A 15,821-nucleotide genomic window follows, 5' to 3' on the forward strand; every position below is an offset into this window, starting at 1 on the left:
CTATCAATATGTGGTACCAGCAAACATTTTCTGGCACCTTTCCAATAGAAAAAATAAACAGTTTCCAAAGAGATAATCACTTCATTTTCACACTCCTGAGCTTTTGCATCAAGCCAGTATTTAACCTACTTCTCAAGTAATATTTAAGATTAGGATATGAGAAAGTGCTTCTTTTCTGGCAACAATTATGGTTTATTTTTGCCTATTGCCAGTGAAACAAAATTACAGTTTCTAGTTTAACACAGACATCTGTTGCTTCTTAAAAGAATTTGAAGATGCTTCTAAAAGGTTTGAAAATCTTAAACCACATTAAAATCTGAACTCAGACATTGGTTTTGTATATTCAGAGCCTTCTACTCAAGCTGTAACAATTCTGGCTTAGCATGACACTTAACTCAGCAACTGGTTTCACTTGGATCCATAGAAATCATGGAAACAGTTTGCCTGGAGACAGGGAAATTGTAGGGTGTGGAGACAAAAGAAGGAGAGGTGTAACTTATTTTCCTCTGACTTTGTTGCTTGCTTGGCATCCAGCCTTGGAAACACTTCCCACTTTCCCCAAGGGATTGCTGAGGGCTGGGAAACAGTGTTCATTTAATGCAGCACTGTCTACAGGATCAGAATTTCTGGAGCAAAAAAATTCCTTTGGAGCAAAAAAATTCCTTCACGAGAGCAGTAAACCTCAAGACGTGATGTGAAGGCTAAAGTACAGGTGGAAACAGCACGAATATTTTGGGGTTTACTCTGAAATCTAGCCTATGGAAGATGATCAAGCAAGCATCCAGCAAGCAGATGAAGATGTTATTACCAACTTGTCTTAAGCTGGTGTTGGATGATTTTCTGGCAGTTCTGGATCCCTTTATTTTTTTCCCTTTTTTTTTTTTTTTTTTTTTTTTTTTTTTTTTGTTGTTGTTGTTTTTTAATAAAAATTATTTGAGCATATATACCAGGCAACTCCTTTCCTAAATTTTAGCCTTGGAAGCTGTGACACATTCCTTCTAATATGTAAGGGACAAAGGTGCTTATCTGTGCTTCAGATAAAGGTCTTGTTTGAGTGCTTCCCTGGATCCTGGCCAGAATATCCTGTTCCTCATCTCAGCAGGAGGTACTGCTCATGCCTCACTTCTGCCAGCAGCGCTGCTTGCAAGGATTGCCCATCCTCCCATCCCCCCCAGAACCGTTCATCATAAAAACAAATTATAAATTACATTATTACATCTAGGCACAGCCTTTCTTCCCAAATAACCTTATCAGCTGGAATACTGCATACATCATGTCATGCATGGATGTGTAAGTGAGCAGGACTTGCAGCCAAGCAGCAAAGGCACATGGCAGCAGTTATGGCTGCCATGGAAAGAGAAGGTCAATTTCTTATTTGTTTTGATTAGGCCATAAAAATTGCTGGCAGCTTGCTGTCAAGATGCAGAGATTCTGATGCAGTTAGGTTTTCTTCTCCAGTCCTCAAATGAGATTTTCCCTCCAGGCTCGGTTCAGTAAGATAATCCAATTCAAGCATTTCAGCCCACAGAGCATTCAGCTCAAAGGAAGAAACGCTTCCATGTGGGCACAGTAGATCATCAGGATCCTCTTTCTAAAAATTCCTGCTTTAGCCTAAGTACCTGTGATTTATTTGCTCATTTATTCACTCTGCAGGGTGCAACACTCACTCCTTCTGAACACCCAGAGTATTTCCATTATTTCATTACCATTCTAACCCTGCCCTTCACTGTTCAGAAACACAGAAATTACTCAGCTTCTATTTCATTAACCATTTATACTAACCTTATTTTCTGTGTACCCTCCTCCTACAGATTTCCAATGCTGTGGATTTATGCCTCCTTAATTTGTCCATTAAATCCTTCACTCTTCCTAGCACATGTGCAAGCCCCAAAGCTGCAAAGTAGCCTTTGTGTGAAGGAGACAGGCATGGATCTAAGGGGACGCAGCTGATTTCCAGCCCCAATACATGACTTATTTCCCCTGGAATTACATCCAGCTCCCCCTGAAGTTCACCATGACCATCACCTTCTCTGTTTTGAAAAGGGTGATTTGCCACCAGCCTGATGGATCGAGGCACCTAACAGTTCACTGAGAGAGCAGGAGCGGGAATTTTTCCCACTCCACTTCAAGTAGAAATCTCAACATATGGTGAAATTAACATCTTTTTGTAATTGACGAAGAGTAACGTAGTTTGGGCGACTCCCACAAACAATAAAATCTCTTCCAAATTTGCTGTTAGTAAACTTGAATATTTAGAAAATTTAACCCCAAGCCTTCAGTAGTGAATATTGTCACCAAATTCACACAACGAAAAAGTAAAATCAGACAGAATTTCCACATAAAGATCGCCAGTAAAACTTCAAGGGCTATTTGCTTATTTTTGTCCTTGGAGAAGGAGTGTCTTTCTATAATGTCATCGATATTGTCTTTCACTTAATATTTGTGACAATATTTATCCTAAACTGAAAGTACAAAACCAGCATGGGAAAACCAGGCAGCACTTGTCCTCACCAGCACAAACTTGTGAGTTTCAAAACCACAACTTATATTTTCGTTTATACTGGAACTGTAGTGTGTTAACAAGGTTTGAAAAGACAGAGTAACTGAGATATTTCAAATATCTCAGCGGAAAATGCCAGTGTCTGGGGTTTACTGTTGGTGGGAAGATAGATTTTCTCGGTTTAGCACAAACTAAGCATAAAAGCCACTTATAAGGGCCTTTTTACTTACAAGTAAACATTTCAGAACAGCAGGGAGGGATGTTCTTCTGGCAGCCTGGATGTCTTGGCTGCACTTTTGCCTGCAGCACTGACCGCCCGGCTGCTTCCTGACGGCTGCAGGGCATCCGCACCTTTCGGGCTGGGCACCACAATGGTGTTAACCACTCGAAATGTCTGGCATGCATGTTTTGTGTTGTTTTTTTTTTTTTTTTTTTAATTCCAGATGGCTTTCCCGACTGTCGGCACTCCGGCGTCAGCTCACGCTGCCTCTGTCCCTCATGTGCGGCCTCACGGCTGAGGCGCTCACCCTGCACCGCTGCGGCTTCTCCCCGGGTGCTGGATGCAATTTTAGCCACCAAAATGGAAACAATATGGAAAAGACATGGAGCTGTTGGACAGCACGAGGATGCTGAAGGGCCTGGAGGGGAAGCAGTGTGAGGGGGAGCTGAGGGCACTTGGTCTGTCCAGCTGGCGGAGACTAAGGGGAGACCTCAGCATCCTCGGGACGGGGAGCCGAGGGACAGATGCCCATCTCTGCACTCTGGTGACCAGGCACAGGACTCGAGGAAACAGCACGAAGCCGAGTCGGGGCAGGTTTGGCTTGGAGAGCAGGGAAAGTTTTTCCAAGCAGAGAGTGTTCGCGCCCCTGTGCGGGATCCTCAGGGCCGTGCCCTCCCTGAGGGGACGCGCGCGAGCGCGGCAGCGCGGCGCGTGCGGGCTGGGCACGCGCGGCGCGCGGAGATGACGCGCGCGCTCCCCCCCTTTCCCCCCGCTCGCGCTGTCCCCCTGACGGCGCGGCCATGAAGGCGACGCCGCTCTCCAACTGCGAGCGGCGCTTCCTCCTGCGCGCCATCCAGGAGAAGAAGGTGCGGAGCCGGCATCCCCCTCCCTGCCCCTTTCCCCATCCCCTTCCCCGATCCCCTTCCCCGCCGCGCGGCTGTCCCCGGGATCCGCCCCCCTGCGCGGTGCCGTCGCATGCCGGGCATGGCGCACTGAGCCCTCTCCATGTGTGTGTCCGTGTATTCCCGCAGCGCCTGGACGGGCGGCAATGCTACGACTACCGGAACATCCGCGTCTCCTTCGGCGCCGACCGCGGCTGCTGCATCGTGGAGCTGGGCAGGACCAGGTGGGCGCGGGGGTTCGGCCGCGGGCCCCGGCTTAGATAGAGCCTGAGGTTCCCAGGGATCTCTGTAAACACATTTTAACCTTTCAAGCCTTAATGTCGTAGTATTTCAAGGGTAGGAGCAAAGAGGAGAAGGTGGAAATTAAGGAAGCGGGAAAGGGATGGTGTTTCCGTGATGATCGTAGTTACGAATGATTTATATAATGCAAAATTGTTCCCAAGTTTTTATCTCTTTATTCAGTGATCTCGCATTTTGCATTCCTCCACAAAGCAAATGTGTTTTGATTCTAGATTTTGCCTGGTACGCTCTGTGACTTGGTGCTTTATTTGCCTTGGCAGGGTTCTTGCACAGGTCTCGTGTGAACTCGTTCCCCCTAAGCCCAGTCGGCCCACGGAAGGTGTGCTCTTCTTTAACCTGGAGCTCTCACCCATGGCTGCACCTGGGCTGGAGCCTGGCAGGTAATAAATGTCTTAAGAGGACTAAACAAGGATGGCATAAAAGCCACTGTAATCATGTTGGGTTTGGGTTAATTTTGTTCCAACAGACAATCTGAGTTACTGGTGTCACTGAACAGACTACTGGAGCGATGCCTCAGAGATTCCAAGTGCATTGAGACTGAATCTCTCTGCGTCGTTGCTGGTGAAAAGGTAGGAAAACTTAATTTCTGGTGGGTTTAAACTAAAAGATACGTGTAGTCCAATTTTAAGTTGGTCTCTGTCTTGTGCTGGATAGTAGAAGTACTGATTTTAGGTTAATGTAAAGATCCACTCATCTGATTTGAGAGGTATTTTTAACTTTGCCTGTCTGCATAGGCTTTCTGAAGTAGCTGGGACTCTACAGAATGATGTTTAAATTGTGCTGAAGTGCTGCATACTTTGTCATAATTAAATCTGGGTATCTTCAAATATACCAAGATCTTTCATCTTCTTAATCAAGCACCTAAGGAAAATATACTGGTTCTTTTTCTGGTTCAAAAAAATGAACTAGCTTTGAAAAAAAAATTACCTTCTGCAGAATCAAGCAGTTTTATATTTTTTGTATTTTTGTCAGGTTTGGCAAATTCGGCTGGACATGCACCTGTTGAACCATGATGGCAACATCACTGATGCTGCCAGCATAGCAGGGATTGTAGCTCTGTGTCATTTTCGCAGGCCAGATGTGTCTGTGCAAGGAGAGGAAGTAACTGTGGTAAGTTGGTTTTTGTTGTTTTGGTTTGTTTGGTTGGTTTTTTTAGTTTCCTGAAATTTCTTTGTCACTTTAAAATCAAATGAGTATCATAAATAACTGTGTTCTTGGCCCATTCCTTTCAAAGTACACTCCTGAGGAACGTGATCCTGTCCCCTTGAGTATCCACCACATGCCCATTTGTGTCAGTTTTGCCTTCTTCCATCAAGGGTAAGATTTTGAGGTCTTATATATACCCATGTAAAGGGTGTAAACCTTGTATACCCGTAGTTATTAATATGCAAACCAGCTCCTTTGTTTAATTGTGTTTAAGGGTAGTAAGATACCTCGAATTTCTACTGTTGCCTCATATTTCAAACCTTGATTTTAGGACCTATTTGTTGGTGGATCCAACTGAACGTGAGGAGCGGGTGATGGATGGGCTCCTGGTAATTGCCATGAATAAACACCATGAAATTTGTACCATCCAGTCCAGTGGAGTGGTCATGCTGCTGCCAGATCAGGTAAACCTTTTCCTCTGACCAGTCCTTCTGTGGTGTACAGACTGCTTCCAGTGCTGCAGTCTTGATGTGGAAATATCCATGACATTTGGAAGCAGAGAAATCAATTAACTGTCTGTTTTTATTGGGACAGATGATGTATTTTTTGTCTTAGTGGAAGAGCATAGTACTGTGTACCATGCTGCAGAAGGGATGTAAAAATGCATTTTTTTTGTCAGATATGCATCTTTTTATTTCCCTGTGATTTGGCTGAAAAAGCCTGCAAATTATTTCCAGTTACTCTGGAGGCTGTTAACTTTTTGCACAAGTCTCAGTGAGTCCAGTCCCCATGCTAAGGTGCCATACTGTGTTTGTAATTCCTGTGATTTAAATGTTTGTGATGCTTATGATGCTCTGTAGTTTCAGTTTAAAACTTCTTGATTTCCTGGTTGTAAGCTGCTTTTTGTATGTGTAACAGATTCTGAGGTGCAGTAAAATAACAGCTGTTAAGGTCGCAGAAATAACAGAACTGATTCAGAAAGCCTTGGAAAATGACCAAAAAGCCAGGTGAGTGTTTTGGGGAGGGGTGGAAATGGAGGTTTTAGGAAATAATGTCAGATTGTGGTTTCAGCAGCAAATAGTCTCCACTTGTGTTTGCTTTAAATAGCAAGCATTTGTATATTTGAACTTGAAAAGAGCAGCAATTTTTGGTTCTCCTGAAATGATGTCTTGCTGAATGACCAGGAAAGAAGGCGGGAAGTTCGGCTTCGCAGAATCCATCCCCAACCAAAGGATCACTGCCTTCAAAATGGAGAGTGCTGCTGTGGACACCAACGACGTGGAAGAACAGGCTGGAGAAATCATTGCGAAAGCTGACCCTCCCTCAGAAGTGTATCTTTTCCAGTTTATTACCCAGGGGAAAACCAGGCTAAACACACATCTAAGACTCCTCATAGCTTAGGTAGCCATATGAAATTGTGAGGAAACATCATCATCCTCATAATCTTGGTTCAGTTTCTTTTAATTCCTTGCCTAAAGTGCAAAGCTGAGGTCAGAGCTGTGATTATTACAGTGACAGGAGAAGTGGCACTCTGAACTCCTCTTTAGGGCTGTTCTCCCCAGCTTATAAACCACGTGGTTTGCTGCCAGACTACAAAGAAATTTACCAGCAAACACCGAGGTTTTTCTTAACTCCTGCAGTTTTGCTAGTCCAGTATTGCACACTCCTGGGACAGCCCAGATTGGGGAAGGAATAGAGAGCTCCTGGGGAGACCTTGAAGAATCTGAGAAGGAAGAGGAAGAAGCAGCAGAAGAGAAAGGTGAAAGTGAGGTGGCTGCTTTTGAATGTCAGAAAATGGAGACTGAGGATACAAGTACACCGAGGGAAACTAAGAGTGGTAAGTATTTGTTTTTCTTAATATCAGATGTTATTATTTCACAGATCATAATTAAAATGTGAAAGGTCTGTAGAGCCTTTACACACTTTACACATTTGCTAATTCCACTTGACCTGGTCAGTTCTTTTCAAAACTTGATTTCTGTAGTACAGGGAGGGCTCCAAATGAATCAGTAGCCCCCCCCGGATGTTTCTTTTAAAATGCTGTGGTTATTATTTACAGGAGGTGTTTGTACAAAACTGACCAGCAGTTTGGGGTTGGTGGGGTTCTTGTGTCTTTTAGAAGAACCCATTGTACTGTCTGACAGTGAGGAGGAAGAAGTTGTCATTCTGGAACCACAGGAACTACCAAGGAAAACAAGGTAACCAGCAAGTGGAATTAGGAGGGGCAAAAGGGTTTGTAAGGAGTATTACCAGGAAGGAGAGGATTTTGGCAAGGCCAGGAAAGGTTTTAATGGATCAAAGGGAAAACAGATATAGCTGAGAGCAAGGAAGTTTAACTCTAGGCTAAATCTCTTCTGTCCTGGGAGGCCAGAGCCAGGCTGGCCTGAAGCTGTCTGAGATGGTTTTGGCTATTTGACTCATTTTAGTCCTTCCAGAGGGAGTGAGGGCATATGAGTGGATCTCAATCAGAGGCTCCTTAGAGCTGCTGCAGACATTCTGTGTGCTGCAGTAGAGCTGATGTTGAGTTTTACCTCCAAGAAGTGAGATTTGCTGCTGTATCCATGGAAACCCTTGTTGTTACTGCATTTTCAAAAGATTAACTTGCACTGTGGCCCCAGGCATGGTGGGGAGTTGCCAAGTTATGGATAATCAGCCTGTGTAATTTTGAAAAACTACTCAGTATGTTTCTCTGATACAACTGTTGTTTGCTGACAGAACACAGACCAGCTCCAAACAAGAAAATCCAAGTAAGAAAGCATTTAACAAAAGGAGAAGGAAGAAGAAAACTTCTCGTTAAAGCCATGATCCCTCCTGCAGGAATGCTGTATAATATGAATTTTGGTGTATTATTACTGAGCTTATTTTTGTAGATAATTTTATTTCCTCCCCTCCCAATATCTGTTTTTGCTTTTACATATATGTTTAACTATTGTACACAGATTTAAATAAAAAAAATGGTGCCTGTAACTGAAATCCTAGGTTTGGCATCAGGCTGCAGCAAAAACTCACCTAGTTCAGCTTTCTTCACAGGGGAATATCAATGTGCTGTGATTAAAAAAACTCTTGCTCCTGTACTCCACATCTTACCTTGTACTCAGACTACTTTGTATGAAAACCAGCAGAAATGCATGGACTTAACAAACTAGCACAAATTCAGCAGTGGAGTTTCTTTAAAAGTTTAATTAAATATTACATGCAACAGACAGGAATGCTTCTTGAACTATAGCAGAAGAGTTATGCTCTCAATTTAGGATCAGGCAAAACAAAGAGACAAGGAGGATTGCAAAATACCTGATCTGGGCACTGTTTGCAAACAAGTGACCCTGGAAACACACACATATTTACAGAGTGAAGCAGGGCTATTTTACAGGTGACCTCAGCGATACATGAGCTGTGAACAGGAGAGAAGTTACTGTTGCAGATTTTACATTCCCCAAATCAGGTTAAGAACTTAATGTAAAAAAAAAAAAAAAAAAACATATGTATATAACATTGCTCCCAGCCAGGCAAAGCTTGAATCAAGTTGTGTTCTTTCAGGAAGGGACCAACACACAAAACCTTTTTTCTCCAGGAACTAAACCAGTGCATTTTCTTAGTGTCAGTTCTTCCAACCCACAGTCACTGTCCTGAGTACAAAAACGGGTGAAGATGCAGTTCCTTCTTAGGTCTGTAGTACCACAAGACTGTAAACTTCTTCAGAAAAAAGAACAGTATTTTTTGCACTGCTGTTTCTCCCTTCTTCACTCATAACATCCCTTATTCTTTAGAGCCTTTAGTTGGAAATGATTAGAAGTTAACCTGGATAGGCTTACAGTAGTACAGTACAACCTGGGATATTTTGTTCAAGGCTTAGAAGCAAAAGCTGGAATTGTCCCATATTAACTTTGGAAGATGAGAAGGTGGAAAAAGATAGCACTTAATAGCAGAAGCAAGAGCTGCCCTGAGGAAGGATGAACATTGTCATGCTGGGCAGAAATGCCAGCCCCTGACTGAAGATTTTTTGTTAGGCTGCAGAGGAAGTCAGGTTGATAATGGTGAAGATAAAGCTCAGGGAGCATGGAAGAATTTTTCTCCATGCTATGGGAACAAGTTATATTCAAACTTGAGCACAGCTCTTTGATTAAGCACTAAATTAATACTAAAACCCACTGAAGTCTTTTCACCTAAAGTACTGCTACTTGCTCCTTTTCTGGAGAAAATACTTCATAAGCTTCCTTTAAATTACCCCTCCAATGTTGGTATTTCTCTTGGAATACACCACAGAAAGGAAGGGGAAGGCAGAACCCAGTTTCCCAGGAAGAGCCCTGTGGCCTGGAACCTTCAAGTAATTGCTACCAGTCAGCGTTGCCAGTTGCCCTTCCAAGGTCACAAACAGTGAAAAACACATTCCTCCCTATGCAAACTCCCTCTCCTGCAAGGTTCAAGTGTTTCCAACCCCAAGCACCAGACATGATACACTAAACAGGCTGTCCCAAATTCATTCAGACTGGCCAAATTCATTCAGACTGCTGCTTATTTCGACCAGATTTTGATCACCGTTGGTTTTGTAGATGAGGTGGTTCAGGGAAGGCTCAGGCAGGAGCACAAGGGTGGGGGCAGAGTAGTAACTTTGTGGCTGCTGAGATGAGACCCAGAGTTCTTTTTAACTGCTGCTGCTCAGCCTGACAGAGATGACAATTTGAAAAAAGTTATTTTATATAGCCCACACCCTAACAGCTGTTGGACATCTGTGAGGTGGAGTTTATACTGCTGGGTGCCCAGATAACCAGAGACAGCGCTGACTCCAAGTTGAAGAGGCAGAGGTTTCTCAGGGCAGCCCTTGCCAAAAGGCTTTAGAAATGAATGCCAGTTTAAGATGACAGCGCTACCCCTCAGTGATTTTAAGCTATTGGCAAGACCACTAACATCAGATACAAAAACTGTTTATTGGCCAACCTGGAAATGGCTCAATTCAGCCCACTTCCACGCACTCGCTGCTTTACATGCCAACAGCAGCGGTACAGGGCAGCATCACTCCATTTACACAGGCTGAAGGTAAACATCCACTTGATCTAATGCTGATTGAATGCCAGTTTGCTTACGTAACAATTCCAGAACTAAGGAAAAACATGGCACATTTTTGCTGTGTGCCAGAGAGGAGCTCCTCCCAAGCGTGAGAGGTGTATGGAATTCTTGCTGCTCTGCAGGCAGCCCACCTGTGTCAGAAGACACTCCCTGCTCTTGAGGCCTCAGAGCAGCAGTTCACCCACTGCAGTTTAACCCCTCCACCACCCCTAAAGAGGTACAAGGCAAGCAGGCTGAGGACTAATTTTCTCAGTAGGCATCAATGAACTCTTGGGGCAGCCAACACATCAGTGGGAACTCCATGGGTTTAGATTAGTATCAGTTTTACACTTGGACCAGAAAATACTGACAGCAAGACCATTTTCTGCGTAGTGGAAGCACGAGGTATGAACTGGTGCAGGGGTTTTAACTGTGCAGTCCCTGCAGCAGAGCATTCAGCCTTTCCCCTGATGAAGATCTGGCTCTACATTATACAGCAACTGGGGCACGTCCTAAAGAGCCTCATGAGTCGGTCCCAGCAAGGAGCTCTCCTCGTGGCCTTAGAGTTTCTTCCAGTTTTGTAGCCATTAAGGCAACGTTGTGGATCTATGCTAAGTCTCAGTTTAAACTAGACAGAATAAAAATGCTACTGATACTCTGTGGAGACCAAATCTTTCTTACTCAGAAGGAGAAAAAGCCCTACTATAATAATGCACTGCTAGTATTAACATTTAGTCTATAATTAGATAAGCAGTCTCAGACTTCACGTGGCCTGCATGGTTAATTCTGTGCCTGAAGAGAACATTTTGATAAAAACACAGCTAAAACTCTTTAACAAGATTGCATGTACAAAAGATTTACATTAAAACCACATGAAACTAAACTTCATAATTGAAGTCATCAAAGCCTGTATTCATATTCTGAGTGATCATATCTAGAATCCTGAACCATGTCTAAAACTGTACATCATTTCCTGGTAATATACATCTCTTAAAAAGATCAGTCTCTTGATTATTACAATAAGTTTAGTGTGTCTGGTGGGTCAATGAGCGATACTCCATGGTACCTAGAGAGGGAACAAAAGAGGCAGGATGTCATCTTGCTCAAGTGCTCTTTGCCACAAAAAGCAGCATAACTGCAGCAAAGCACATTTCCTACTAGGCAGGTAGGAAACATTCTGGGGCTTGTTGGCTGCCATGCCCCACACAGATTTTTAGGAGCATTAGGTATCACCAACTGTAGGAATGTCAAGGAAATTCCTCCAGTTTCTACCTGACAGTTCAGGCAGCAACAGAACACCAAGTATTGCTGGCAAACCACCATGTAAAAACCCCAAGGAGTCTTGTCACCCTCTCAGTGAAGAGTGAATTTGGTTAATTGAGTCTGCCTGAAGATTCAAAGGATATATCCCACACCCACACCCTGCCAGGCAGTTACATGCTTGGACAAATCAGACATTAACAACTCCACAGATACTCACTTGGTACTCTTGTACTTTTCCCTTATGGACTGTTGTGTGTGCTGGGCTGCTTTGAGGTAGGTGTTGTGTAGGTCTATGAGGCAAGGCTTGATGTCTTCAAGGGTGTAGCCAGTTACTTTGCACAGGGATTCAGGCTGAGGGGAAAAAAGAAAGGGAGAGGGGCATTTGAATGTTGCTGTTCACTTATGCTGATCACCAGTGGTGAAGTTTTTAGCTTTCCATTTAACCATATTTACCTCGCCCACCCATCCCATTTTTCAAGTGCCACAGGGAGCAATCCCTAATTAACAGCCCAGGAGCACAGAGGGGCTGCAATTGCTGCAGCCCAGGCCCAGCACTCAGAACTGTGTACAAATACACTGAACACACAAATACTGTGTGTGTACAAATACATGGAACACACACAGAGGCCCGTGAAGGCTCACACCGGAGTGCTACGTACCCAGGTTTGTCCAGTGAGTGTATAATCTGCCAGATGAAATGCTGCAGCAGCAATAACTGATGGCAAGTATTTCAGGTAAGGATCAGCATCAATTAGACTCAGCTCTCCCAGGTACTGCAAGGGAAATGAAAAAGGAAATCATCTGCTTCCAAAAGTTAACAGTTGCTTTAGAACCCTAACCTGAGCTTCCATCAGTTGAAAGGACACCTTTTGTCATTTTCCACTTACTTTCTCTTTAAGCATCTCCTGCTATCTACTGCCAAACAAGCATTCCCAACACATGCTTTCCCAGCACATTTCATATTTGCAAACATAAAAGAACTAGAGGGAAGAGTGTAGTCAGGGCTGACCTTTGTACAGAGAGACAAAGGCTTGTGTTTAGGACCTCTGGTACCTACCACACAGCTAGGATTTACTATAACTCCAGCTGAAATGTTATCTGTGCTCTGCTCTAGAAATTAGCCTCTGGATTTAGAGCTTGCTGCTGGTTGAGGAGAAAACCAAACCAAAAGTCCTTTTCTGCCAAAGCGTGTTAGTGGTCTTGCCAAAGTGTGTGGGTAGGTGTGGCAGCTGAAGATAAGAGAGAGGGAAACATCTATCTGGCAGTGCAACAAGCCCCAGTTTCAAGTTCATTAATCTCTGCCTGCTCTGAGTAAGGGTGCATGCTTGAGCCAGGCCAAGTGCCAGCCTCTGATAAGAATGGAGTATCCCAGACAGAAAGCGGCAATAGCAGTGTTAGTTCCCAGCAGCTTCTGGAGAAACCCAATTCATAAGGTGTACACAAGTTATACATATATACGTACATGTGCAATAAGTATCTGCAATAAAACTCTCTAATCACACAAGCTGAGCAAGTAATTCTTACTTACCATTGACAGGCTCTCCACTTTAGCATCTGTCTGCTGGTGTAGGAAGTACTGGGTGAGGAACTGGTTGATTGTTGGAGCCGCCAAGTCAAACGACAAAACCTTCAGAATTAAGTGCTCCATCCTTAGGACCTGCTTCTTGGTGTAGGTGTCATCTGTGATATAGACAAACTCGGCTACTTCAGGAGGGTAGATCTCTTCAAACTTTCTGCCAGGAGAAAGGTTTATGAGTAAATAATTGAGAACTAGAAAACCACTAACTTTTAGTGAAATGCTCATTTTAATTCTGACTTGGGAAGAAGCTGGGCACAGGTGCCAAACAAGTTTGCTCAGTTGGTCCAGTAGCTCTTGAATCACCAGGATTTGAAATTAAGAGAACTACAACAGCATGATAATTTAGGAGTAAGGAATTTGGTACTTGGAGTCACTGAAACTCCAGAATAACCCACTGAATTAGCAACTGGGGCAAGCACAACTTGCTTTTCACATGCCTTATGCATATTCCCTCAAATATTGTTTTAGATGCCGGCTGCTGCAGCTGGAAATAATGGAACCTCACTTTGGGGGCAAACTTCAAAGATAACTGCCAAGCTTCTAGGTAGATAACTCCTGATTTTTATCCTAGTGAGAAGCCCTCCCAAGTCAGTCCTGCTCTAGGCAACAGAAGAGCCACAAGATTTTCATCTGTACGAAACCAGCTGGTGGAATTGAAATGAAGCAATTTCACTTACGATGCAAGCAGCATAGCTGCAGTACCCACAAGCTGAAGTTTTCCTCTCAAAACAGACATGGAAGAAAGAAACCTATCAATGTAATTTACAGCTAAGTGCAGGGTTTCGTTCTGTAGTTTGTATTCTTCTCCAACTTCCACCAGCCAGTCCACAAGAATAGCCCGCATGTTGTTTGTGATATCAGGTTGCTTCTTCATGTAACCTATTTTGGGCTTGCACTTCACCTGTAGGTTTAGATGACAGATAGAGTTGAGGCTGGACCACGTGCTGGTAGGGAACAACTGTTTAAACTCCATTTATCACAGTTTAACAAATCAGAAGTAAACACTGGTAAGTTTAGGATCAGTAAGTTCTATTTCTGTAATCTTGCTTTCCAGCTTGTGCGTGGCACAATAAACTTTATCACAATAAACCAGTCCCGTGCTCTTATTTCTCCCTTTCTAATTTAGCCACTGTCTTGTTAACTCATGTTCAGACACATTTCTCCACCCCAAACTCTTCCCCCGTGGGCTGTATGCAAATAAGAAAAGGGACAACAGCTCACCTCCATTTCCCTCAGGTACGTATGGATTTCACTGATATAGTCTGGCACGTTATTGACGTTTGGCGCTTTCTCTTCTGTTTCTGAGGTTATTGAAATATCCATAATACTTGGAGAATCTAAGCAGAGGATAAGAGCCGTGTTAAAATGGGCACCATCTCATCATTTCCTCACAGCACAGGGAACCTTGTGCAGGCTCACTCAGCTGGATGGGGAGTTGGGGAGGCTCTACAGAAGTGAGATGTTAGGGCAACAGGGAACTTTCCCCTTCCCCTTTTCCTTCTTCCCCCTAAGAATAAAGAGCGGGAAAACTCTCTTGCAATTATGTAGTGCTCAGCGCACCCTGTGTTACCTTGTAACATAGATGTGGATCCTGCAAGCTTAGATTGTGGTTTAAAACAGGGCAGGGGTGCCAGAGCTTTTTGTAGACGGCTGAAGTGGATCACAGAAAAATCGGCCCCCAGATATGCAGACGTGTTACAGAATATGTGTTCTGGCAGTTCCCATTTTTCACATGCTGGCAAGAGCTCAAAACACTTGCACTACTAACTGGCAGAAAAATCTTTTACATCTTGGGATCTGCCTGGGTAAAGTCCCCTTCTAACTCTGTCATGGTAGCAAAGGGCGAGGCTTTATGGGTTGATCTTTTCTGTAATCTGGCTTCTCTTATGAGGCACTGATAGTTAAAATTATAAAGTACAAAACGGCCTAAAACAGCAGGGGATGAGAACACAGGGGCTCAGCTGCATGGAGGAGCTGTTGCATCCCGGTAGCAGGCTTAGAGGAACCAAACCAGCCCGCGTCCCAGGCCACAGCCCTCCAGCTGGCTCTGGGAACCTTTCCCTGGGCGAGCTCCTCCTCGCTGCCCGGGGGCAGGGCCCTGCGGGGGAGCAGGTGGGACGCGGCCTGCACGGCGCCCCAGGGCCGGGCTCTCACGTACCGAAGCTCAGCTCCATGGCGTTGCCCAGGGGAGCCAGGGGCCGCCGCTCGCCCAGGGCACACACGGCCGCACGCAGCCCCAGCGCCGCCTCCTCCTTCTGCCCCGCCGGGACGCCCCGCTGCCGCCGCGACTCCCGCTCCCCATCGGGCTCGTCCACATGGATGGAGAAGGGCTGGTGTTGGTGCTGCTGCAGCCCCGCCGCCGCTCCATGGCCCTCGCAGCCGCCCCGCGCCGCCTGTGGGGAGAGCGGCCGTCAGCGCCCGGCCCTGACAGCTCCCGCCGCGCCGAACCGGCGCTGCCCCTTCCACACCGCCCCGCTCCCGCCGCTCCCCCCTCACCTGCAGCGGGATCCCGGCGCGCTGCTGCGCTCCCCGCAGCAGCCCCAGCGCCACGCGGGTGCCGGCGGGCGGCGGCCCCGCGGCTTTGCCGGCCGCCGGCGGGGGCACGTTCTCCTGGTTCTCCTGCTCCGCCAGCATGGCCGCAGCAGGAGCCGGGGGGGAGCACGGCGGAGGGGACGGCGGGGCGACGGCGGGGCCGGAGCGGCGGGGCCGGGGACGGGCGCGCCTGGAGCCGCCCGCGCCGTTCAAGTAGCCCGCGACTCTTGAACCGCCCAATGGGCGAGCGCGGCGTCACGGCCGCGCCGGATGGGGCGGACAGACAGACACGGGCGGACACGGAGGGCGGGGAGCCCACGGGGAGGGAAGGCGGCT

General features: G+C 45.7%; 2 protein-coding genes across 3 annotated transcripts; one reads left to right on the forward strand and one right to left on the reverse strand.

Annotated features, from left to right (window-relative positions):
• The first annotated feature begins 3,454 nt into the window (after positions 1–3,454).
• EXOSC9 (exosome component 9) lies at positions 3,455–8,041 on the forward strand. Of its 2 annotated transcripts, none has more exons than XM_050973995.1 (12): positions 3,455–3,586; positions 3,752–3,846; positions 4,183–4,302; positions 4,389–4,491; positions 4,895–5,032; positions 5,157–5,239; positions 5,400–5,532; positions 5,987–6,075; positions 6,253–6,399; positions 6,709–6,905; positions 7,188–7,266; positions 7,784–8,041. In XM_050973995.1, the coding sequence occupies exons 1-12, from the start codon at positions 3,521–3,523 to the stop codon at positions 7,863–7,865; spliced, it is 1,332 nt and encodes a 443-aa protein (XP_050829952.1). In that variant the 5' UTR covers positions 3,455–3,520; the 3' UTR covers positions 7,866–8,041. The 2 variants fall into 2 exon arrangements, with proteins under 2 accessions (XP_050829952.1, XP_050829953.1); XM_050973996.1 differs by having other exon boundaries at positions 3,478–3,586; positions 7,191–7,266.
• A 187-nt stretch (positions 8,042–8,228) lies between these two features.
• On the reverse strand, positions 8,229–15,664 carry CCNA2 (cyclin A2). The gene is given in 8 exon segments (XM_050973997.1): positions 8,229–11,177; positions 11,592–11,725; positions 12,034–12,147; positions 12,903–13,107; positions 13,631–13,854; positions 14,175–14,290; positions 15,112–15,356; positions 15,358–15,664. Coding segments are annotated over 8 exon segments (1,320 nt in total). The 5' UTR covers positions 15,588–15,664; the 3' UTR covers positions 8,229–11,125.
• Positions 15,665–15,821: the final 157 nt, after the last annotated feature.

The sequence above is a fragment of the Serinus canaria genome, chromosome 4, assembly GCF_022539315.1.
Source record: "Serinus canaria isolate serCan28SL12 chromosome 4, serCan2020, whole genome shotgun sequence".
Lineage (NCBI taxonomy): Eukaryota > Metazoa > Chordata > Aves > Passeriformes > Fringillidae > Serinus > Serinus canaria.